Below are 18,791 nucleotides of genomic sequence, written 5' to 3'. Positions count from 1 at the left end.
ATGTCTTTAAACTGTTCAATTTTTGAGATATAGATACACAAAATTTAAAAATTCATCCCCCTTTTCAACCCCTTAGCGACAGAATATCCAAAAATCCTCCCTTGGCAAGCACTTACATTAATTATGAATGTATCCCCAAAATGCCATTTCTTTATGTCCAGAAGTTTTGACTCGGTCAAGACAAGTTATTTTATATATATATAGACTACCAATTACCCACAGCTTCGCTCACATGGATTTCGTAATTTGATCAAAGTATTCATTCCTTGGCATTGTACTAAGACATTATCTGAAAATTCATAAAGTATAAAAACTCACCCAAATATTTTCATTTAACCCAAAAATTCTTCGTAAACCATGTTTGTGGTATTACCTTTTGGGGCTAAGATGACCATGCGACATAGAACTGTACATCTGAGAAACAGTCTTCTCTCAAGTCGAAAAATAAATACATGTTTCTTTATTTTTAAAGGAGATTCCAAATACCTATTCCCACATCTGTAACATCTTCAGTTTTTGAGATATACGTAAGTATCCCCATAAAACAAATTCAACCCCTTGATCAGTCCTTCCCGCACTCCCAACCCCATTTATGTGTATTTTCCGAAAACAAAAATGCATGTTTATTTTTAAAGGAGATTCCAAATACCAATTTTAAGGTCTGTAACATCTTCAGTTTTTAAGATATAAGTATCCTCATAAAAAATAATTCAACTATTTTTCACTTCTTTTCACTCCCGGTTAACTGCCTCCTCGGAAATCAAAAAGGTACATGTTCCTGTATTTTTAAAGGATTTTCCAAATACCAAGTTTCTTGACTCTAACATGTTAAGTTTTTGACATATAATGTAGATATACCGGTACTCATTTTAAAAATTCACCCGCTTTTCCAAGTCCTTTCAGCCCCTTAACAGGATTTTCCGAAAACCAAAAAATACATGTTTCATTACTTTTAAAGGAGATTCCAAATACCAGTTTTCATGCCTGTAAGTCTGTAACACCTTCAGTTTTTGAGATAAATGTATACTCATAAAAATATTTCAACTTCTTCTTGACTTCTTTCCACCCGTCTCCCGCCTTAAGCAGACTTTCCAAAAACAAAAAAATACGCGTTTCTTTATTTTGAAAGGAAATTCAAAATGCCAACTTTCACGTCTGTAACAGCTTCAGTTTTTAAGAAAATGTATCCTCCTTATTTACTTATTTTCAACCCCATACTTCTTAAGTCGAATTTCCGAAAAAACAAAAGTGTTTTTCTTTATTTTTAAAGGAGATTCCAAATACTAATTTTCTTGTCTTAACATCTTCATTTTTTGAGATATAAGTACCCTCGTAAAAGTAATTCAACTTACTTTGAAAGAAAATTCCAAATACCAATTTTCACATCTTTAACATCTTTAGTTTTTGAGATAACTTATAAGTATCCTCATACAAAGAATTCAACTAATTTTTCAATTAATTCACCTATCTTGAGTGGATTTTCCAAAGACAAATGATTATGTTTTTCTTTACTTTGAAAGAAAATTCCAAATACAATTTTCATGTCTGTAACATCTTCAGTTTTTGAGATACTAGTATCCCCATGAAAAGAATTGAACTCCTTTTTCACTCCACCCCCACCCTTTAAGTTGGTTTCACTCCACCCAAAAAAAAAATATGCATGTTTCTTTATTTTTCAAGAGATTCTAAACACCAATATTCACATCTGTAACCTTCAGTTTTGAGATAAGTTTCTCCAGGAAAAAACAAAACAAAAAAAAACAAAAAAAACACACTTTTTTTTTTTTACTTTCTTTCACACTCCGCACTTAAGTGAATTTTCCAAAAATAAACAGTACCCGTTTCTTTAAAAGAGCTTTCAAATATGAATCATCACGACTGTAACATCCGCAGTTTTCTTCCCCCCCACCTACCAAGTTGATTCCCCCCCCCTCCAAAATGCGTGTTTTTTTTTATAAGGAGATTCTAAATACCAGTTTTCATGTTTGTAAAATCTTTAGATTTTGTGTGTGTGATACATTCTCATACAAATAATTAAACTAATTTTTCAATTCTCTCACCCCCACCCCGGTTATGGGTTTTCCCAAAACCAAAGAATACATGTTGCCTTATTTTTAAAGGAGATTTCAAATACCAATTTTCATGCGTGCAGCATGTTCATGCCTCTAACATCTCCAGTTTTTGGGATATACTGTAGATACACTAATTTTAAAAATTAACCTCCTTTTTTTCAGTTGACCTTGAGTGGATTTTCTGAAAAAATATTTATGTTTCTTTACATTTACAGGAAATTCCAAATACTAGTTTTCAAATCAGTAATATGTTACATGTCTGAGATAATTTTCAGATATAGTCTTTTTAAAAATTCGCCCCGTTTGTCATTCCTATCCACCCCCTGTTTATCGGATTATACAAAAACACAAAAATGTTTATTTCTTTATTTTCAAAGGAGATTCCAAATGTCAGTTTTCATATCTGTAACATCTTCAGTTTTTTTAGATATGTCTGTTCATAAAAAGTGTTCAACCCCTTTTCACCCTTTTTTCACCCCCCTTAGTGGATTTTCTGGAAACAAAAGAATACGTTTTTCTTCATTTTTAAAGGAGATCCCAAATACCAATTTTTACGCCTGTAAAGTTTTAAGTCTTTAAGATATAGATATCCTCATTTTAAAAATTCACCCCCTATTCAACTCCTTATCGATGGAATATCCAAAAATCCTCCCTTAGCGAGCACCTACATGTTAATATGAATGTATCCCCAAAATTTCATTTCATTATGTCCAGTAGTTTTGGTTTGGCGATGATGAGTCAGTCAGTCAGTCAGTCAGTCAGGACGAGTTATTTTATATATATAGATTAAGCCCCTCTCAGACTCCTGTCTCAATGGAGGCTGAACATGGACTAAAACAGTATTCAGAGCATTACAGTTTGTTTCAGCAACACATAAACAATGGATTCAAAATTAATATCGGTTATTTTCCATTATTCTGAAATGTCATCCCCCTCCCATTCCCCACCCCCAGTGGGGGTTGGAACGTTTCATTTCCATAGTTTCCTTTTTTTTTTTTTTTTAAACAGTAATTCAGTGTATGTATTGAATAGGAGGACAAATTAAATTTTCCTTTGTAAAGTCATATGTGTACCAAGTTTCGTTGAGAGCTATTCTGGAACATACCCACATACATCCATAATTTCTGTTACTTTTACATTTATTTTCACTCCTTCTTAACCTCCATTCTTATTGCGGTGAAGTTTGACTTAACCATCCACAGTGGCACAGTTCAACTCAGCAACCCCATAAACGATGTATTCAACATTAATATTAGTCACTTTGTTTATTTTTATATTTCACTCCCTCTGCTAGGAGTGTTTTACCCAACAGTATTTTTTGCAGATAGTAAGTCATATGTGTGCCAATTTTATATGAGGGCTATGCTGGAAGAAACACACATACATCTGTAATTTTGGTCATTTTGGAAAATTTATTTTCCATCTCTTCTCATCTCCATGCCGATGGGAACTGAACATGGACTTCAACGACATCCGAAGTGTCACTATTCTTCTCAGCGACCCTGAAAACTATGGATTCGAAACTATTTTCAATTTATTTTAATATTCCACACCTATCCCCCATGCAGTTAGTCTCCTGATAGTAAGCCATAAATATACCAAGTTTGGTTCAAATCACTCCAGTAGTCCTGATAACTATGGATTCAACACTATTATTGGTCGTTTTTATTTATATTTGCATTTCACCCCTTCCCCTGAAGTTTCTAGGGATGTCTTGTACCCACAGCAATTTTCACACATAGTAAGTAATATTTGCACCAAATTTAGTTGACAGCTATGCTGGAAAATACACACATACATCCATAATCTCGGTCATTTTGTTAATTATATTTTTTTACCCTTTCTCATCCCCTATGCCAAGGAGGACTTGGACTTTAAAAATAAAAACTCTGGAGTATCACTATTCATCTCAGCAAGCCCGAAATCTGTGGATTCGACACAATTTCCTAATTTTATCTCACCCCCTCTCCTGTAAGGGGTGCTACAGGTGTCTTATCCCCATGCGGTTAGTCCACTGATAGTAAGTAATATGTGTGCCAACTTTGGTAGAAATCACTCCAGTAGTCCTGAAAATTATGGTTCGAGACTAATATTGACCGTTTTAAGTTATATGTATATTTCACCCCCTCCCCTGCGAGTTCTAGGGGAGTCTTGCCCCAACAGCATTTTTCACAAATAGTAAATAATATTTGTATTAAATTTAGTTGTCAGCTATGCTGGAAAATACACACATACATCCATAATCTCGGCCATTTTGGTCATTTTGTTTTTTCACCTTTTCTCATCCCTATGTCAAAGGGGGCTGAACTTGTACTTTAATAAAAAATCTGGAGTGTCGCTGTTCAACTCAGTGACCCCTAAACCTTCGGATTCAGCTATATTTTCATTTATTTTATATCTCACTCCCTCGTAACCCCCCCAGACAAAGGGGGCTGAACTTGGACTTATAAAAAATCCGGAGTATCACTATTCATCTCGGCAACTCCGAAAACTATGGATTCGACTCTATTTTCCATTATTATCATTATATCTCAACCCCCCCTTGCTCCCACCCCAAAAGGGGCTTAAATTGGACTTTAAAAAATCCGGAGTGTCACTATTTATCTCAGCGACCCCAAAAAGTATGGATTCAACACTATTTTCTACTATTTTTGTATCTCACCCCCACTGACCCCCACCCTAAAGGGATAAAAATCAGGAGTGTCACTATTCATCTCAGTGACTCCGAAAAGTATGGATTTGACACAATTTTGGGTTATTTTTATATCTCACCCTCCCCTCATTCCCGCCTTTAAGGTGCTTGTGGTGTCTTACCCCTAGACGGTTTGTCTTCTGATACTAAGTCATAAGTGTACTAAGTTTGGTTGAAATCGCTCCAGTGGTTTAGGATGAGATGTAATACATACCTAATGACATTTATATACAGACTTATAGATAGATTATTTAGACTCACCTTTGCTCGTTGGGAACCCCCAGTTGCTCTTTGGTACGAGTGGGTGTTAACTCGAGTCATTCCACTGTTGATATTCTATTATTTTCACAGTTTCTTAAATATTTTATAAATCTATTACACAGCTACAGTCTTCAAACTGGGCAGACCTATCAAAGTTGGTCCTATGACATGAAAGTACACCTCGATCATGGCATGTAGGATTGCTATTTCCAAATAACAGGCATAAGAATGAACCTCCTTTCAAGAAAGGTACTTTATAAAACATGGTAGTGTGTTCCCATCCTCCTATATACAGCATTTCTTATTGGACTATCACGATATAGCATAAGCTGCTGTTGCCCCTCAACAATCTGTCCATCAAGTCGATCCAATCTTGGTGCGGTTTTGCAATTAAATAAAATTACATCAAATTACTCATCATAAAAAACTACCCATAGGATTTCGTACAAATCACTTCATAAACCCTCCCAGGAGTAATAAGAAAAAATTGTGAAATTTTCAGTGAAATCGATCCAGTAGTTTTTGAGTCTATTGTGTGTGTGCTAGTGGCTTTATGTCGCACCGACACAGATAGGTCTTATGGCGACGATGGGATAGGAAAGGCCTAGGAGTTGGAAGGAAGCGACCGTGGCCTAAATTAAGGTACAGCCCCAGCATTTGCCTGGTGTGAAAATGGGAAACCACAGAAAACCATCTTCAGGGCTGCCGACGGTGGGATTCAAACCCACTATCTCCCGGATGCAAGCTTACAGCCGTGCACCCCTAACCGCACAGCCAACTCGCCCGGTATTAAGTCTATTAATCTCAAATATACCAACATCCACTTTTATATTTATATATTTGTATGTAGATGGATAGATAGATAGTTAATAAGTATAGTATAAAGTGAATATTCATGGAAATTAATACAAAACAACAAAATGTAACGTAGTAGCATCAGTACTTACACAAGAATTTGGTAAGCCACTCAGGCTGCCCGTAATACTCTACTGCAGTGCAGAGTGTGTTAAGGAACACTAGCATGATTACAAACCAGTAGAACCACTGAGTCTTGACTGTGTGGCGAATCCAAAACCTGCATAGATAAGAATCATTATTTTAGTACACAAACACATATTCAGAAAAATATTAAGGGGAATTTTCAATAATGTTCTGTTTTCCAGTACATAAACGGGACTATTTTACCTCTATTGTTGGTAAGAATTCTTTCCAGAGAACATGAGTGTTAAATAAAGGCTACACAAACAAAAACAAACATTTATTTTTACTAAATAACTGCTGCTAAATGACGCTGAAGAAAACTTGACTGCAAACTGAGAAGAGAAAACCTCATATAAAGTATACATCTATGTACCCAAATTATGTACATTTTAATGCCATCAAAATACATTATAATGAAATTTAGTGAAAAAATGCATACAGCATAGTAAGTGGAGGTAGTGATTTTTGTTTCAAGAGGAATTACAACTAGGCAACCATCCTCTACACCAGTGGTCCGCAAAGTGGGGGGCGCGTGGAAAGGAATCTAGAGGGGCATGTATAAGATCGGAAGCTCATATGATGATACAAACTTCATCTCAGTTTTGAACAAATACTTCTATCCTCAGATTCTCAGTACAGTAAGCAAACAAGAAGGTCTTCCACTCCTATTGAGAACTAACATACTTTCAAGCAAACACACTACCTTACTTAGAATTTCACGAATGCTGACCAGAAATGTTAGCAATTACACTTCCCAGCATGAGTTTGAGATTCAGTGCTGTCATAATTAAATGATCACAGCAATTACCACAGTGCCCAATCAGATCCGACCAGCAACTCATGGTGCCAACTTCCACCCATTGTAGCTTAATGACAATAAGCCACTTGACAATTTTACTGCCACTAAGTTACTACATTACAAGAATACTAGGTCATTCTCAGCTTGAAACTCCTTGTTGGTCAGTATGAGTATATAGTACACCGTGCTGCACATTCTGAGTAGGGGTAGGTAATGCTCTTTAGTGGACACTTCACAGTAGTAAAGAGCAAAACCATGAAAGTGTTTCATCGAGTGCCTGTTCTCACACAAAAAATGCTGAATAAAGAACAAGATGCAAATTTAGTTGTAGGTTCACCTTCCACAAATGCTTCAGCTCTTGCTGGCAAGGTTAATTATTCAACAAAAGCAAACGTGCACAAATGTCAAGACAATTATCTAAAACAACATTTCACTAACATTCTTTCAAATAACCATAAACGGCCACAGCGATTTCTTTACTTGGATATTTTGGTCAACATTAGTTTGAAACCTGTAAAACTTTCAGGACACTTCCAGACAAACTATCCACGGCATGTGGGAAACTACGTTATAATTATAATTGTACCAGAGGTATACCTAGTAGATTTAAATTGAGCGCCGTTCAGAAGGCCATCTGTAATTTGAACAATGAACTGTCTAGCTGAAGAAGTTTCAAACTTTATCTTCAGGTGTCTCCACTGTAGAGGATGGACAAGTAATTTTCAAGAGAATTTTGGTATTTATCAGTTGGCTAAAACACAATGTTTGTAGAAACCTTTTTGTGTTCTTAGACTACCAGCACTGCTATCCCTTCCTTCTTCAGGTAAATTTTTCACCAATCAGGAATTTTGTATATTTATTAATAATAATGCTATTTGTTTTACGTCCCACTAACTACTCTTTCACGGTTTTCGGAGACGCCGAGGTGCCAGAATTTAGTCCCGCAGGAGGTCTTTTACGTGCCAGTAAATCTACCGACACGAGGCTGACGTATTTGAGCACCTTCAAATACCACCGGACTGAGCCAGGATCGAACCTGCCAAGTTGGGGTCAGGAGGCCAGCGCCTTAACCATCTGAGCCACTCAGCCCGGCAGATATTTATTAAATTAACCAATAAGAATCAAGGGTGTGTACAGGACTTCAGCTCAGAGAGTCCTGGAATCTTCCTCTCCGGTATAAAAGCTAGGACCTTGCGGGCCATGTTGTCTTTTCCATCACGCCAGTCAAGAGGTTTAGAGGTGTTCGTAGTGGAGGCAGGGAGCAAGTCTCGCCCATCACTGGAAGGCCCATCAGCTCAAGGTAATGGCGGACATCTTTTAATCATGTGATAGTCTCAGAAAGCTGACCTGAGGGGAAGGTTTCAAAATTCTTTTGTAATGTAAATCTATCAACCTTTCAATGTAAATTTTCAAACAAATCTACGGACTTTATTCTAACTTAGGGAATAAAGAGTGTTAACTCTCTTGTAATTCCCATTCAACTTGGTATTGGGGTGATTATGATTTTCTAAATTAAAATTTATCTCCTCTTTTTGGTATTTAATTCTTTCTCTCCATCTAGTCACCTCTGTAACTTTAGGCCATATAAGCCTATATAGTGTTTTTAAGAACTGTCAAGTGTATTTCAAAGGAGTGCACGAGTTTGTTTCCTAAGAGTTTGGTTTCCGGCCGATATATTAAATATTTTCTTTTTTCACTAAGGCCATGTAGAATGGGCAATTATTGCCTCTGTTAAAGTTTAACTATTCTTATTTAAATGTAACTTAGACTGTTGAGCGAGTAAGACAGTGAAATATGTTTGTATTTGACCTAATGTAAAATGTAAATTGTGCTTCGGAGAGGCTTGATTATAATAAGTTTAGAGAGTAGTTTCCTCGAAGATTAATTGAATGGGGCAGTGGTGCTCTTTTTGTAACTTTGGAGCTTCAAGCTCACTCTATAAATTATTGTGTGCCTAATTGTTTTAGGATTCTCAAATAATTATTGTTACTAGAGCTGGCAAGCACAATTTTGTCTATCCAATTGTTATTGTGTTTTTGTTTTTTTGGTTTTGTCCATCAAGCCTTTAATTCAGAAAGGAAAAAAAAGGAGGAAAGAAACAAAATTTCAAATTTTATTTTAAATTAAGATTTGATCTTTTCTCTGTCCACCCATTCATGCCCACACCTTCTTACACCTCTGTGCTCCACAGTATTTTTGTACAATATTATTATTATTATTATTATTATTATTATTATTATTATTATTATTATTATTATTATTATTATTATTATTATTATTATTATTATTATTATAATATACATGTGAATAAGTCCATTAGGACTACATGGACTACTTAAGAGGTGTACTTTTTCCTTCCTTTTTGCCTATATCTTTTTCATTCCTTTACCATGGGCTTCCTTCCTTTCTTCAGACCAGGCTGTTCCAGTTTTCTTTGGACTTTCCTCTTGGTCAACTTGTCACTTGTGAATTTTTGATCTGAAGCGTACCCTGTTTTGGACATCTGCTGGTGCAAATTAGTTTTGATTTTGCCAAGCCATTTCATTGTGTCTGTTTTGGCTTTACTCCCGTTTTCATAGAATTCAACTACTGTATTTGTTTTGTAAGTCTGTCTGATACATTCTTTTAATATCCCCATAGAATTTTACCCTGTGTTTTCTAGTCATTTTGAATATTTGTGTATTGTTTGATTTTCTGCCTGCCTCTGAGTCAGTATTATCCACTGGAGAGTTTTGGGCCTAGAATTTTTCTTATGATTTTTCGTTCCTTTTTCTTAATGTTTTCAATGTCTGCTTTCCTGTTCAAAATTATCGTTTCTGACCCATAAAGACATTCTGGTATAATGACTGTATTGTAATGTCATAGTTTTGTGTGCTTGGAGAAAAATTTTTTTATTGTAGATATTTTGGGTTAGTCGGTATGCAGTTTGGTATCTAATTTCATTGGCTTTTGTTTACAGTCAATTTTTCTGAACTGTTTCACCAAGATTCTTAAACTGTGATACTCATTTAATTTTGCCACATTTTGTCTGTATGAATTTTGGTGCTCGTTTGTTGCCAGTCATGTACTCTGTCTTTTCAAAAGATATCTGAAGGCCAACATTTTCCACAATTTCTTTCAGGAGTTCAATCTGATTCTGGGCTGTTGAAATGTCTCGGGTTAAGATTGTTAGGTCGTCTGCAAATGCTAGGCAATCTATCACTAATTTCCCTCTGCCTAAAGTGATTGGTTGTTGAAGTTTAAGAACTAACTTCTGTTTGCGCCATTGTGGTATCACTTTTTCAAGGATGCAGTTGAAGAGTAGGGGGTTAGAGTCCATCTCCTTGTCTTACTTTTGTTTTGATTTTAAAGGAATCTGAGATATCCCCCATGAATTTAACCTTTGACTTTTCTGTTTTATGATTGCAAGTGTTTTTATGTCTAAATCTTGTCCTTTCAATATTTGGAAGAGAGAGTTGTGATCAACTGAATCATAGGCTTTTTTGAAATCAGCAAATGTCCAGACTAAATTTTTGCTACAAATTCTCTGATGTCTTAGGATTAGTTTTAGGTTTGAGATTTGCTCTGGACACGATCGGCCTGGTCTGAATCCTGCCTGATATTCTCCAATTTGCAGTTCTAGTAGGTGTTGTGCTTTGTCAACAAGACACTGGGATAGAATTTGTATTCGACTGATACTAGTGAGATTCCTCTGTAGTTGTTTACATCTGTTCTATCTCCCTTCTTGTACAGTGAGTGAATTAATGCATTTTTTCAGTCTTCTGGGATTTGTGCTGTTTGCCAAATGTCTTGCATCATTTTTGGTATTTTGTTTATGGTGTTTCTGCCTGCTGATCTGAGGACTTCTGCTATGATTCCATCTTCATCTGATGTTTTATTGTCTTTAAGCATTTTGATCTGTCTTGCGATTTCTTCTTCATCTAGTGGTAATGAATTTGGATGAGTATTTTCAGGTTCTTGCGCTGAAAATCTTTGTGTTGGTTCTGGACGGTTCAGTAGTTCTTTAAAATATCTAGCGAGTTCCTTGCAGTTTTCTTGGATGTTTAGTGCCAATTGTCCATTTTCTTTCTTGAAGCAGAGACTTTGTTGTTGAGATCCTGTAAGTTTAGTCTTGAAAATATAGAAATTTTGTGTGTTGTTTCTTTCAAAGTCTTTCTTGATTTCAAGTAGTTGATCCTTTTCTAATTTCCTTTTGGTCTGTCTGATCAACTGAGCAGTCTCTTTCCTCATTGTCAGGAATGTTTTGTAGTTATTCTCTGTCTTCTTGTTGTTCAAAATTATTGTACGCCTTCTGTCAAGATTGGATTGCTTGTTCACACTTCACCAAGGGTGCCTCTACCTTTTCTGCAGAGGAATTAGTGTTTGTGCTGTTGTAATCAGTTTGTTTTTGAGTTGTTGCCAATCTTTTGCCTTTTTATCTCTAATTCTTCTGTGACAGATCGTCAGATCCTACTGGTGTCAAATATTGGGATTAGTGGCTTCTTTTCTTGTGAATATCTGAGATTTTAACTGTAGTTTAATGCTTGTCTGGTAATTATCAGAGTCTATGTTTGCACTCCTTCTGACTCAAACATTTATAATTTCTCTGTGGTTTGGATGGCCAATTTGGAATTTGCTAATGAGTGTGTTTGGTGATCTCCATGTCATATGGTTTGATATGTGTTGACATGATTTTAAGTTTGAATATCTGCAGAGTTTGACTAATCTTTGTCCATTTTGGTTGCTCCATTTATGTGCTGGTAAATTTCCAATTGTTTTATTGTTTTCGTTCTTTGCCTAATAGTGCATGAATTTTGGATACCATTTCTTCTAGCATTTCCCAGGATTTTTCTACCTTTTTGCAGTCTGTTTTATTGTCCTCACTGATTGGCATGTGTGCATTAAATAGTGTGAACTTTATAGTGATTGCCATTAGCCTATCATTTCAGGTTTTATATTTGTTATTGAGTTGAGTATGTTCTTCTTGACTGCAAAAGCGACTCTTAAAAGTGGTGTGTTTTTGAGAATTCGTTTGTGTTTTACTTTTGAAGGGTCTGTAGTTCCCAAAATCTATTATGTTTTCATCAGTCAGTCTTGTTTCTTGGAGTGCCAGTATCTGTATTTCTTGTTATTTAAGGTTTGCTCTAGTTCACACAACTTTCCTGCATGTATGAGAGTACTAGCAGTTACCCGCGGCTTCGCTCGCGTCAATGACATAATTTGATAAAAGTAATCGTTCCTCGGCACTGTACTAAGACATCATCTGAAAATCCCTAAAGTATAAAAACTCACCGAAAAATAGAGTTTCATTTACCTCAGAAACTCTTTGTAAATCACGTTTGAGGTATTGCCTTTTGGGGTTACGACGACCATGCGACACAGAACTGTACATGTGAGAAAGTCTTGTCTTAAGTCAAAAAAATTACACATTTCTTTATCTTAAAAAGGAAATGACAAATACCAATTTCCATGTCTGTAACATTTTCATTTTTTTGAGATATAAGTATCCTCATAAAAAATAATTCAACTCACTTTTCAACTTCCTTTCACCCCCGTTAAGTGCCTTTTCCGAAAACAAAAACGTACCTGTTCCTGTATTTTTAAAGGACTTCCCAAATACCAAGTTTCTTGTCTTTCACATGTTAAGTTTTTGACATATACTGTAGATGTACTGGTACTTATTTTTAAGATTCACCCGCTTTTTAAATTCATTTCAGCCCCTTAAATGGATTTTCCAAAAGCAAAAAAGTACATGTTCCATTATTTTTAAAGGAGATTCCAAATACCAGTTTTCACATCTGTACACCTGTAACACCTTCAGTTTTTGAGATATAAGTATTCTCATGAAAAGAATTCAAATTTTTCACTTCTTTCCATCCCTCTCCCCACTTAAGTGAACTTTCCAAAAGCAAAAAGGACATGTTTCTTTAATTTTAAAGAAATTCAAAATACCAACTTTCCGTCTGTGACAACTTCAGTTTTTAAGATATAAGTATCTCCGTATGCGGAATTCAACTCCTCCTTTACTTATTTTCCAATTTTCCAAAAACAAAACAAAAAAATGGGTTTCTTTACTTTTAAAGGAGATTCCAAATACCAATTTTCACATCTGAGATATAAGTATCCTCATACAAAGAAATCAACTTTTTCAATTCATTCATTCCCTCCCGCTCATAAGTGGATTTACAATTAAAAATAGGAGAGGATTTCCACCAATCAATACTTATTTATTGCATATATTAAACTACAGGACCGGTTTCGACCTCATGTACAAGGTCATCTTCAGCTGAACCATACATACATATTTATATAATGAAGCTTTGATTAAGATTGTGTTGTTACAGGAATGCTATATGATGATGATGTACATTTAGTCACATACAAATGGGGCACGTCTTAGCGTGAACTGGTGTATATGTAATTCTGTACAATATTGCAACTGTATGTTTAAAATATTATGTTGAAAGTCTTAAAATTAGTGTATAAAATATAAAATATGTCTTTACTTAAACTAACTTATATATATATATACACTGACTGACAGAGCAAATGCAACACCAAGAAGGAGTGGTCATAACTTTATGCCAATTGCAGGGTAGACTGACGTCACTGAGGTATGCTCATGATGTGAAATGCGCCGCTGTGCTGCGCACATAGCGAACAATAAATGGGACACGGCGTTGGCGAATGGCCCACTTCGTACCGTGATTTCTCAGCCGACAGTCATTGTAGAACGTGTTGTCGTGTGCCACAGGACACGTGTATAGCTAAGAATACCAGGCCGCCGTCAACGGAGGCATTTCCAGCAGACAGACGACTTTACGAGGGGTAATCGGGCTGAGAAGGGCAGGTTGGTCGCTTCGTCAAATCGCAGCCGATACCCATAGGGATGTATCCACGGTGCAGCGCCTGTGGCGAAGATGGTTGGCGCAGGGACATGTGGCACGTGCGAGGGGTCCAGGCGCAGCCCGAGTGACGTCAGCACGCGAGGATCGGCGCATCCGCCGCCAAACGGTGGCAGCCCCGCACGCCACGTCAACCGCCATTCTTCAGCATGTGCAAGATACCCTGGCTGTTCCAATATCGACCAGAACAATTTCCCGTCGATTGGTTGAAGGAGGCCTGCACTCCCGGCGTCCGCTCAGAAGACTATCATTGACTCCACAGCATAGACGTGCACGCCTGGCATGGTGCCGGGCTATAGCGACTTAGATGAGGGAATGGCGGAACGTCGTGTTCTCCGATGAGTCACGCTTCTGTTCTGTCAGTGATAGTCACCGCAGACGAGTGTGGCGTCGACGTGGAGAAAGGTCAAATCCGGCAGTAACTGTGGAGCGCCCTACCGCTAGACAACGCGGCATCATGGTTTGGGGCGCTATTGCGTATGATTCCACGTCACCTCTAGTGCATATTCAAGGCACGTTAAATGCCCACCGCTACGTGCAGCATGTGCTGCGGCCGGTGGCACTCCCGTACCTTCAGGGGCTGCCCAATGCTCTGTTTCAGCAGGATAATGCCCGCCCACACACTGCTCGCATCTCCCAACAGGCTCTACGAGGTGTACAGATGCTTCCGTGGCCAGCGTACTCTCCGGATCTCTCACCAATCGAACACGTGTGGGATCTCATTGGACGCCGTTTGCAAACTCTGTCCCAGCCTCGTACGGACGACCAACTGTGGCAAATGGTTGACAGAGAATGGAGAACCATCCCTCAGGACACCATCCGCACTCTTATTGACTCTGTACCTCGACGTGTTTATGCGTGCATCGCCGCTCGCGGTGGTCCTACATCCTACTGAGTCGATGCCGTGCGCATTGTGTAACCTGCATATCGGTTTGAAATAAACATCAATTATTCGTCCGTGCCGTCTCTGTTTTTTCCCCAACTTTCATCCCTTTCGAACCACTCCTTCTTGGTGTTGTATTTGCTCTGTCAGTCAGTGTATATATGTACAAGATAAATACAATATATAAAAACACTTCATGCATATGAACATTCGTTCTTGCTTGTTGGTCAATACATCGACTAACTTCCGTATTTAAGTCTTATTTACAGTTATACACTTCAGCTGCTATTCTTGGAGTTTGTAAAATTGCATGGGTAAAAATTTTTTGTCTTCCTGTGTATATGTGGGATAAAACACATTTTTAATTTTAAAAAGGTGCCAAATGTATGGATGAAATTCAACTAAAATATGTTCAGCTCTGCTGTGTGTGTTGCCCTTTTATTGGAACCAATTCATGTTGTCCTGTGGCGTCCGTAAATTTGGATGACATTGGGTTCAAAGTAATGGCTCCTTTCCCATTTGTAGCTGTGCAATGATGTTATGTTTATCTGTGGAAGATAAGATTGAGTTATAAGTGATATTGTGTTGGAGGAATGTCTAAGGGTTATGTGTGTGAATTGGAATATGTACTTACTGTTGTTGGTGTAGCTGAGTTGTGTTTGACGTGCGAGCCTGTAATGTACTACTTCGTGTTCTTCTTGGGCTCATACTAGCTGCTGTGAGGGGAAGGGAAGGAGGGGTAGGGAGAATTGTTGTTGTGGGGGTAGGGGTAGAGCCTGGGTGTGTTGTTTGGTGTTTTTCTGTTGCGTGTCGCGTTCTGTTTATCGATTAACTTAAGGTAAGGGTTTTTTAGGGCGAGGATAACTGTATTGAAGATGATGTTAGTTTTCTCTGTGATTTCATTTATGTTGTAATTTGGATTGGTGTACTGATCTAGAGTGATGTAAAATTCTTCTGTTATGTTGAGCAGCGGGGCCTTTGGGGTTTATGTTTAGGATTTGCATATCGTTATTGATGTTTGTAAAACTGTGTTTATAGTCTGCGACATGTTGTCCTATTGAGGAAAAATGATTGTGTTTCACCGCGATTATGTGTTCGTTATATCGGGTTAGGAAGTTTCTACCGGTACGTCCGATATAGCTTGTCTCGCAGTTTTATTTATTATTTTATTATTTACATATTTTACGCCCACATTGGAGCACTGAAATCAATACATTTGAGTTAATTTCTTCTTCTTCTTCTTCTCCCAGAACTTTTTCATCCTCTCCGACCTGGAAGCCCTTTGTGTGTCCGATATAGTATATTGTTTCCGTTCAACTGCTTTTAGTTTGAGACTTATGCTTTTGTTCTTCAAAATCCTCTTCTCTTTTCTGTCTTTGATTTGTTGCCGAGTTATACCCAATTCTTCCAAATCGTCCTGAACTTCTTTGAACCAATTATTATTGATTTTATTCTTCAAAAAGTAATCGAATAGTTGTTTCAATATCCTGGTGTCTGCTAATCTTGATATGTGACAGAAAAAGGAAATTCTTCTTTTACGCATTGTAGATATTATTGATTCACATTCACGATAGACAATGTTGTTAGGCAACAATCTCCACTGTCCATCAACTTGGTGTTTTTTATTAATAATTGTTCTAAGAATTCTTCTCTCAGTTTTCTGTAATTTGTCTGTTGTAGATTTTACATTTAATTTGAATAAAGTTTCACTAGCATAGGTTGCCTCTGGTTTAACTATGGAATTATAGTGTTTCAGCTTAGCGTTTATCGAAAGAGATTTTTTTTTATAGGTTGGCCAGGTAAGTCTTTGTGCTTGTTTAAATTTAGTTGTTCTGTGTTCTATTGCTTCTTTTTCATTTGTGTTCCATGTTATTATTTCTCCAAGATATTTGAATTTCTGAACAATTTTAATCTCTTTATTACTGTTCAGCTGAATAACTGGTAAATCAACTTTAAAAGTTGGCATCATTTCTGTTTTTTCAAATGAAATTTGTAATCCCATTTTTTTTAGCTATAATTTCTAGTTGTTCAATTTGAAATTTAGCCTCTTCTATTGTATTTGCAAGTAATGCTAAATCGTCCGCAAAAGCAAGGCAGTTGAGTTTAATATTTCTACCGATCTTGATAGTTGGTTGGCATTTCTTGTTCCATTCACGCATAACCTTCTCCAATGCACAATTAAATAACAATGGTGAAAGTCCGTCTCCTTGTCGAAGTCCAGTTCTTATAGTGAATGATTCTGATAATTCACCTCTAAATTTAACTTTTGCCTTCGTATTTTTAAAAGTCATATTAATGAGGTTAACAAGTTTTTGATGTAAGCCAAATTCTTTAAGGCTTTTTAATAATGAGTCACGATGAATACTGTCGTATGCTTTTTTAAAATCTACAAACGTGATGACCAGACCCTTACTTCGAACTCTTTGGTGCTTCATTATCCATTTTAAACTAATGATTTGATCTGGACAGCTTCTACCTGGTCGAAATCCTCCCTGATATTCTCCAAGTTCTTGGTCGAGTTGTTCTTGGATTCTTGTGTATATAATCTTGGATAAAATCTTGTATGTAATATCAAGTAAGGATATCCCCCGATAATTATTTGGATCGGAGCGATCACCTTTCTTGTGCAGCGGGTGGATTATCGCTGTATTCCATTCCTCAGGAAGCTTCTCCGTGTTCCAAATATCAATGATGTATTTATGTAGGTTTTGAATAGTCTGATCATTAGCATTCTTCCATATTTCTGCTACTATTTGATTCTCTCCTGCTGCTTTGTAGTTTTTAAGTGCATTAATTGCCGTTTTCACTTCATTGTAAACTGGTGGTATAATCTTTTGTAATGGAGTTTTATTTTTTGGGTTAGGATCAAATTCTAAATGTTCCACAGGATCCTCACAATTAAGTAACTCTTTAAAGTATTCTGCAAGAATGTTAGCATTATCCTGATTATTGTGTGCCATTTTACCATTTTTATTTCTTAACATAAGTGTGGGAGGGGTAAATTTAGATTGATATTGCTTGAATGTTTTGTAATAGTCTCTTGTTTTATGCTGATTGAATGTTTCTTCTATAGTGCTAAGCATTTCCTTTTGATAATTCCTTTTAATTGTCCTAATTTCTTTAGCTGTTTGTCTTCTGGCATTAATTAGTTCTTCTCGAGATTTTTCCGTTTTCCTCTGTTGATCATTTATCCATGCCTTGTGTCTTGCTTGAATTGCTTTGTCACATTCCTCGTTCCACCACGCATGTTTCTTTCTCCTTTTGATTGGGGCAATTTCTTCAGCTATGGTTTTAAGTTTGTTGATCATTGTCTCTAATTTGTCATTTAAAGGTGTTTTGGATCTCTCTAAATATATTTTATTATTTATTAAGTAACTGGGATCATAATTTCTCCTTGCTTTGAGATGATTATGTTTGTGTTTCCTTTTTGGTGTTAACTTGATTTTTATTTTTGAGATATAATGATCCGAGTCAATGTCTACCCCACGGAGGACTCTGACATTATAAATTTCTTTATGATAATCTTTATCCATGGCAACATGATCAATCTGAAACTCTCCCAATTTTACGTTAGGGCATTTCCATGTCATAAGTTTATGTGGTCGCCTCATGAATCTGGTGGTTTCCAAAACGAGTCTATGATCTGCACAAAGTTCAATTAATCGCAGTTATTACATTTGATACTGTATACCCCTGAGTGGTTGTATTTGTTGTTGCTGTTGATTGTCCTGACGTTGTGTATGATGTTGGTACTATTGTGTGTAGTTTTGAATGCTATTCTTAGGTTATGTTTTTTAAAAATGTTAGTTATGGGGTATATGTGTACATTATTGAAAGTGAATAGTGCATAATCTTTCTTGGATTCGTTTACTTTTGTTAGTTTGGTTTTGGGTTGGGATTTTATTTTGTGAATGATTTTGTTAACCATTTCTTTCCTGAATCCATTGTTTTTAGCTATGTCATGAATTAATTGTAATTCTTTGTTTAGATCTTCTTTTGTTAACGGTATATTGAATGCTCTGTGTATCATGCTATAGTAGGCTGCTCTTTTGTGTATGTTGGGGTGAACGGAATCCATTTTAATTGTATTTGAGGTATGCGTGGGTTTTCTGTATATTCTGTAAGAAAGGTGGTCATCATGTCTAGTTGTCGTTATGTCCAGGTAGTTCAGTTTGTGATTGTTTTCGGATTCCATGGTAAATTTTATATGGGAATCTAT

At 36.6% G+C, this 18,791-nt stretch overlaps 1 protein-coding gene across 1 annotated transcript in view; it reads right to left on the bottom strand.

The window, feature by feature from the left end:
• Positions 1-18,791, bottom strand: part of cac (cacophony) — a 778,098-nt gene that overhangs the window by 494,428 nt on the left and 264,879 nt on the right. The window contains 1 exon segment of the mRNA XM_068225468.1: positions 5,973-6,100. Coding sequence (XP_068081569.1) covers positions 5,973-6,100 — 128 coding nt within the window.

The sequence above is a fragment of the Anabrus simplex genome, chromosome 1, assembly GCF_040414725.1.
Source record: "Anabrus simplex isolate iqAnaSimp1 chromosome 1, ASM4041472v1, whole genome shotgun sequence".
Classification (NCBI taxonomy): Eukaryota; Metazoa; Arthropoda; class Insecta; order Orthoptera; family Tettigoniidae; genus Anabrus; species Anabrus simplex.
This window is presented reverse-complemented; position numbering and strand designations above follow the sequence as displayed.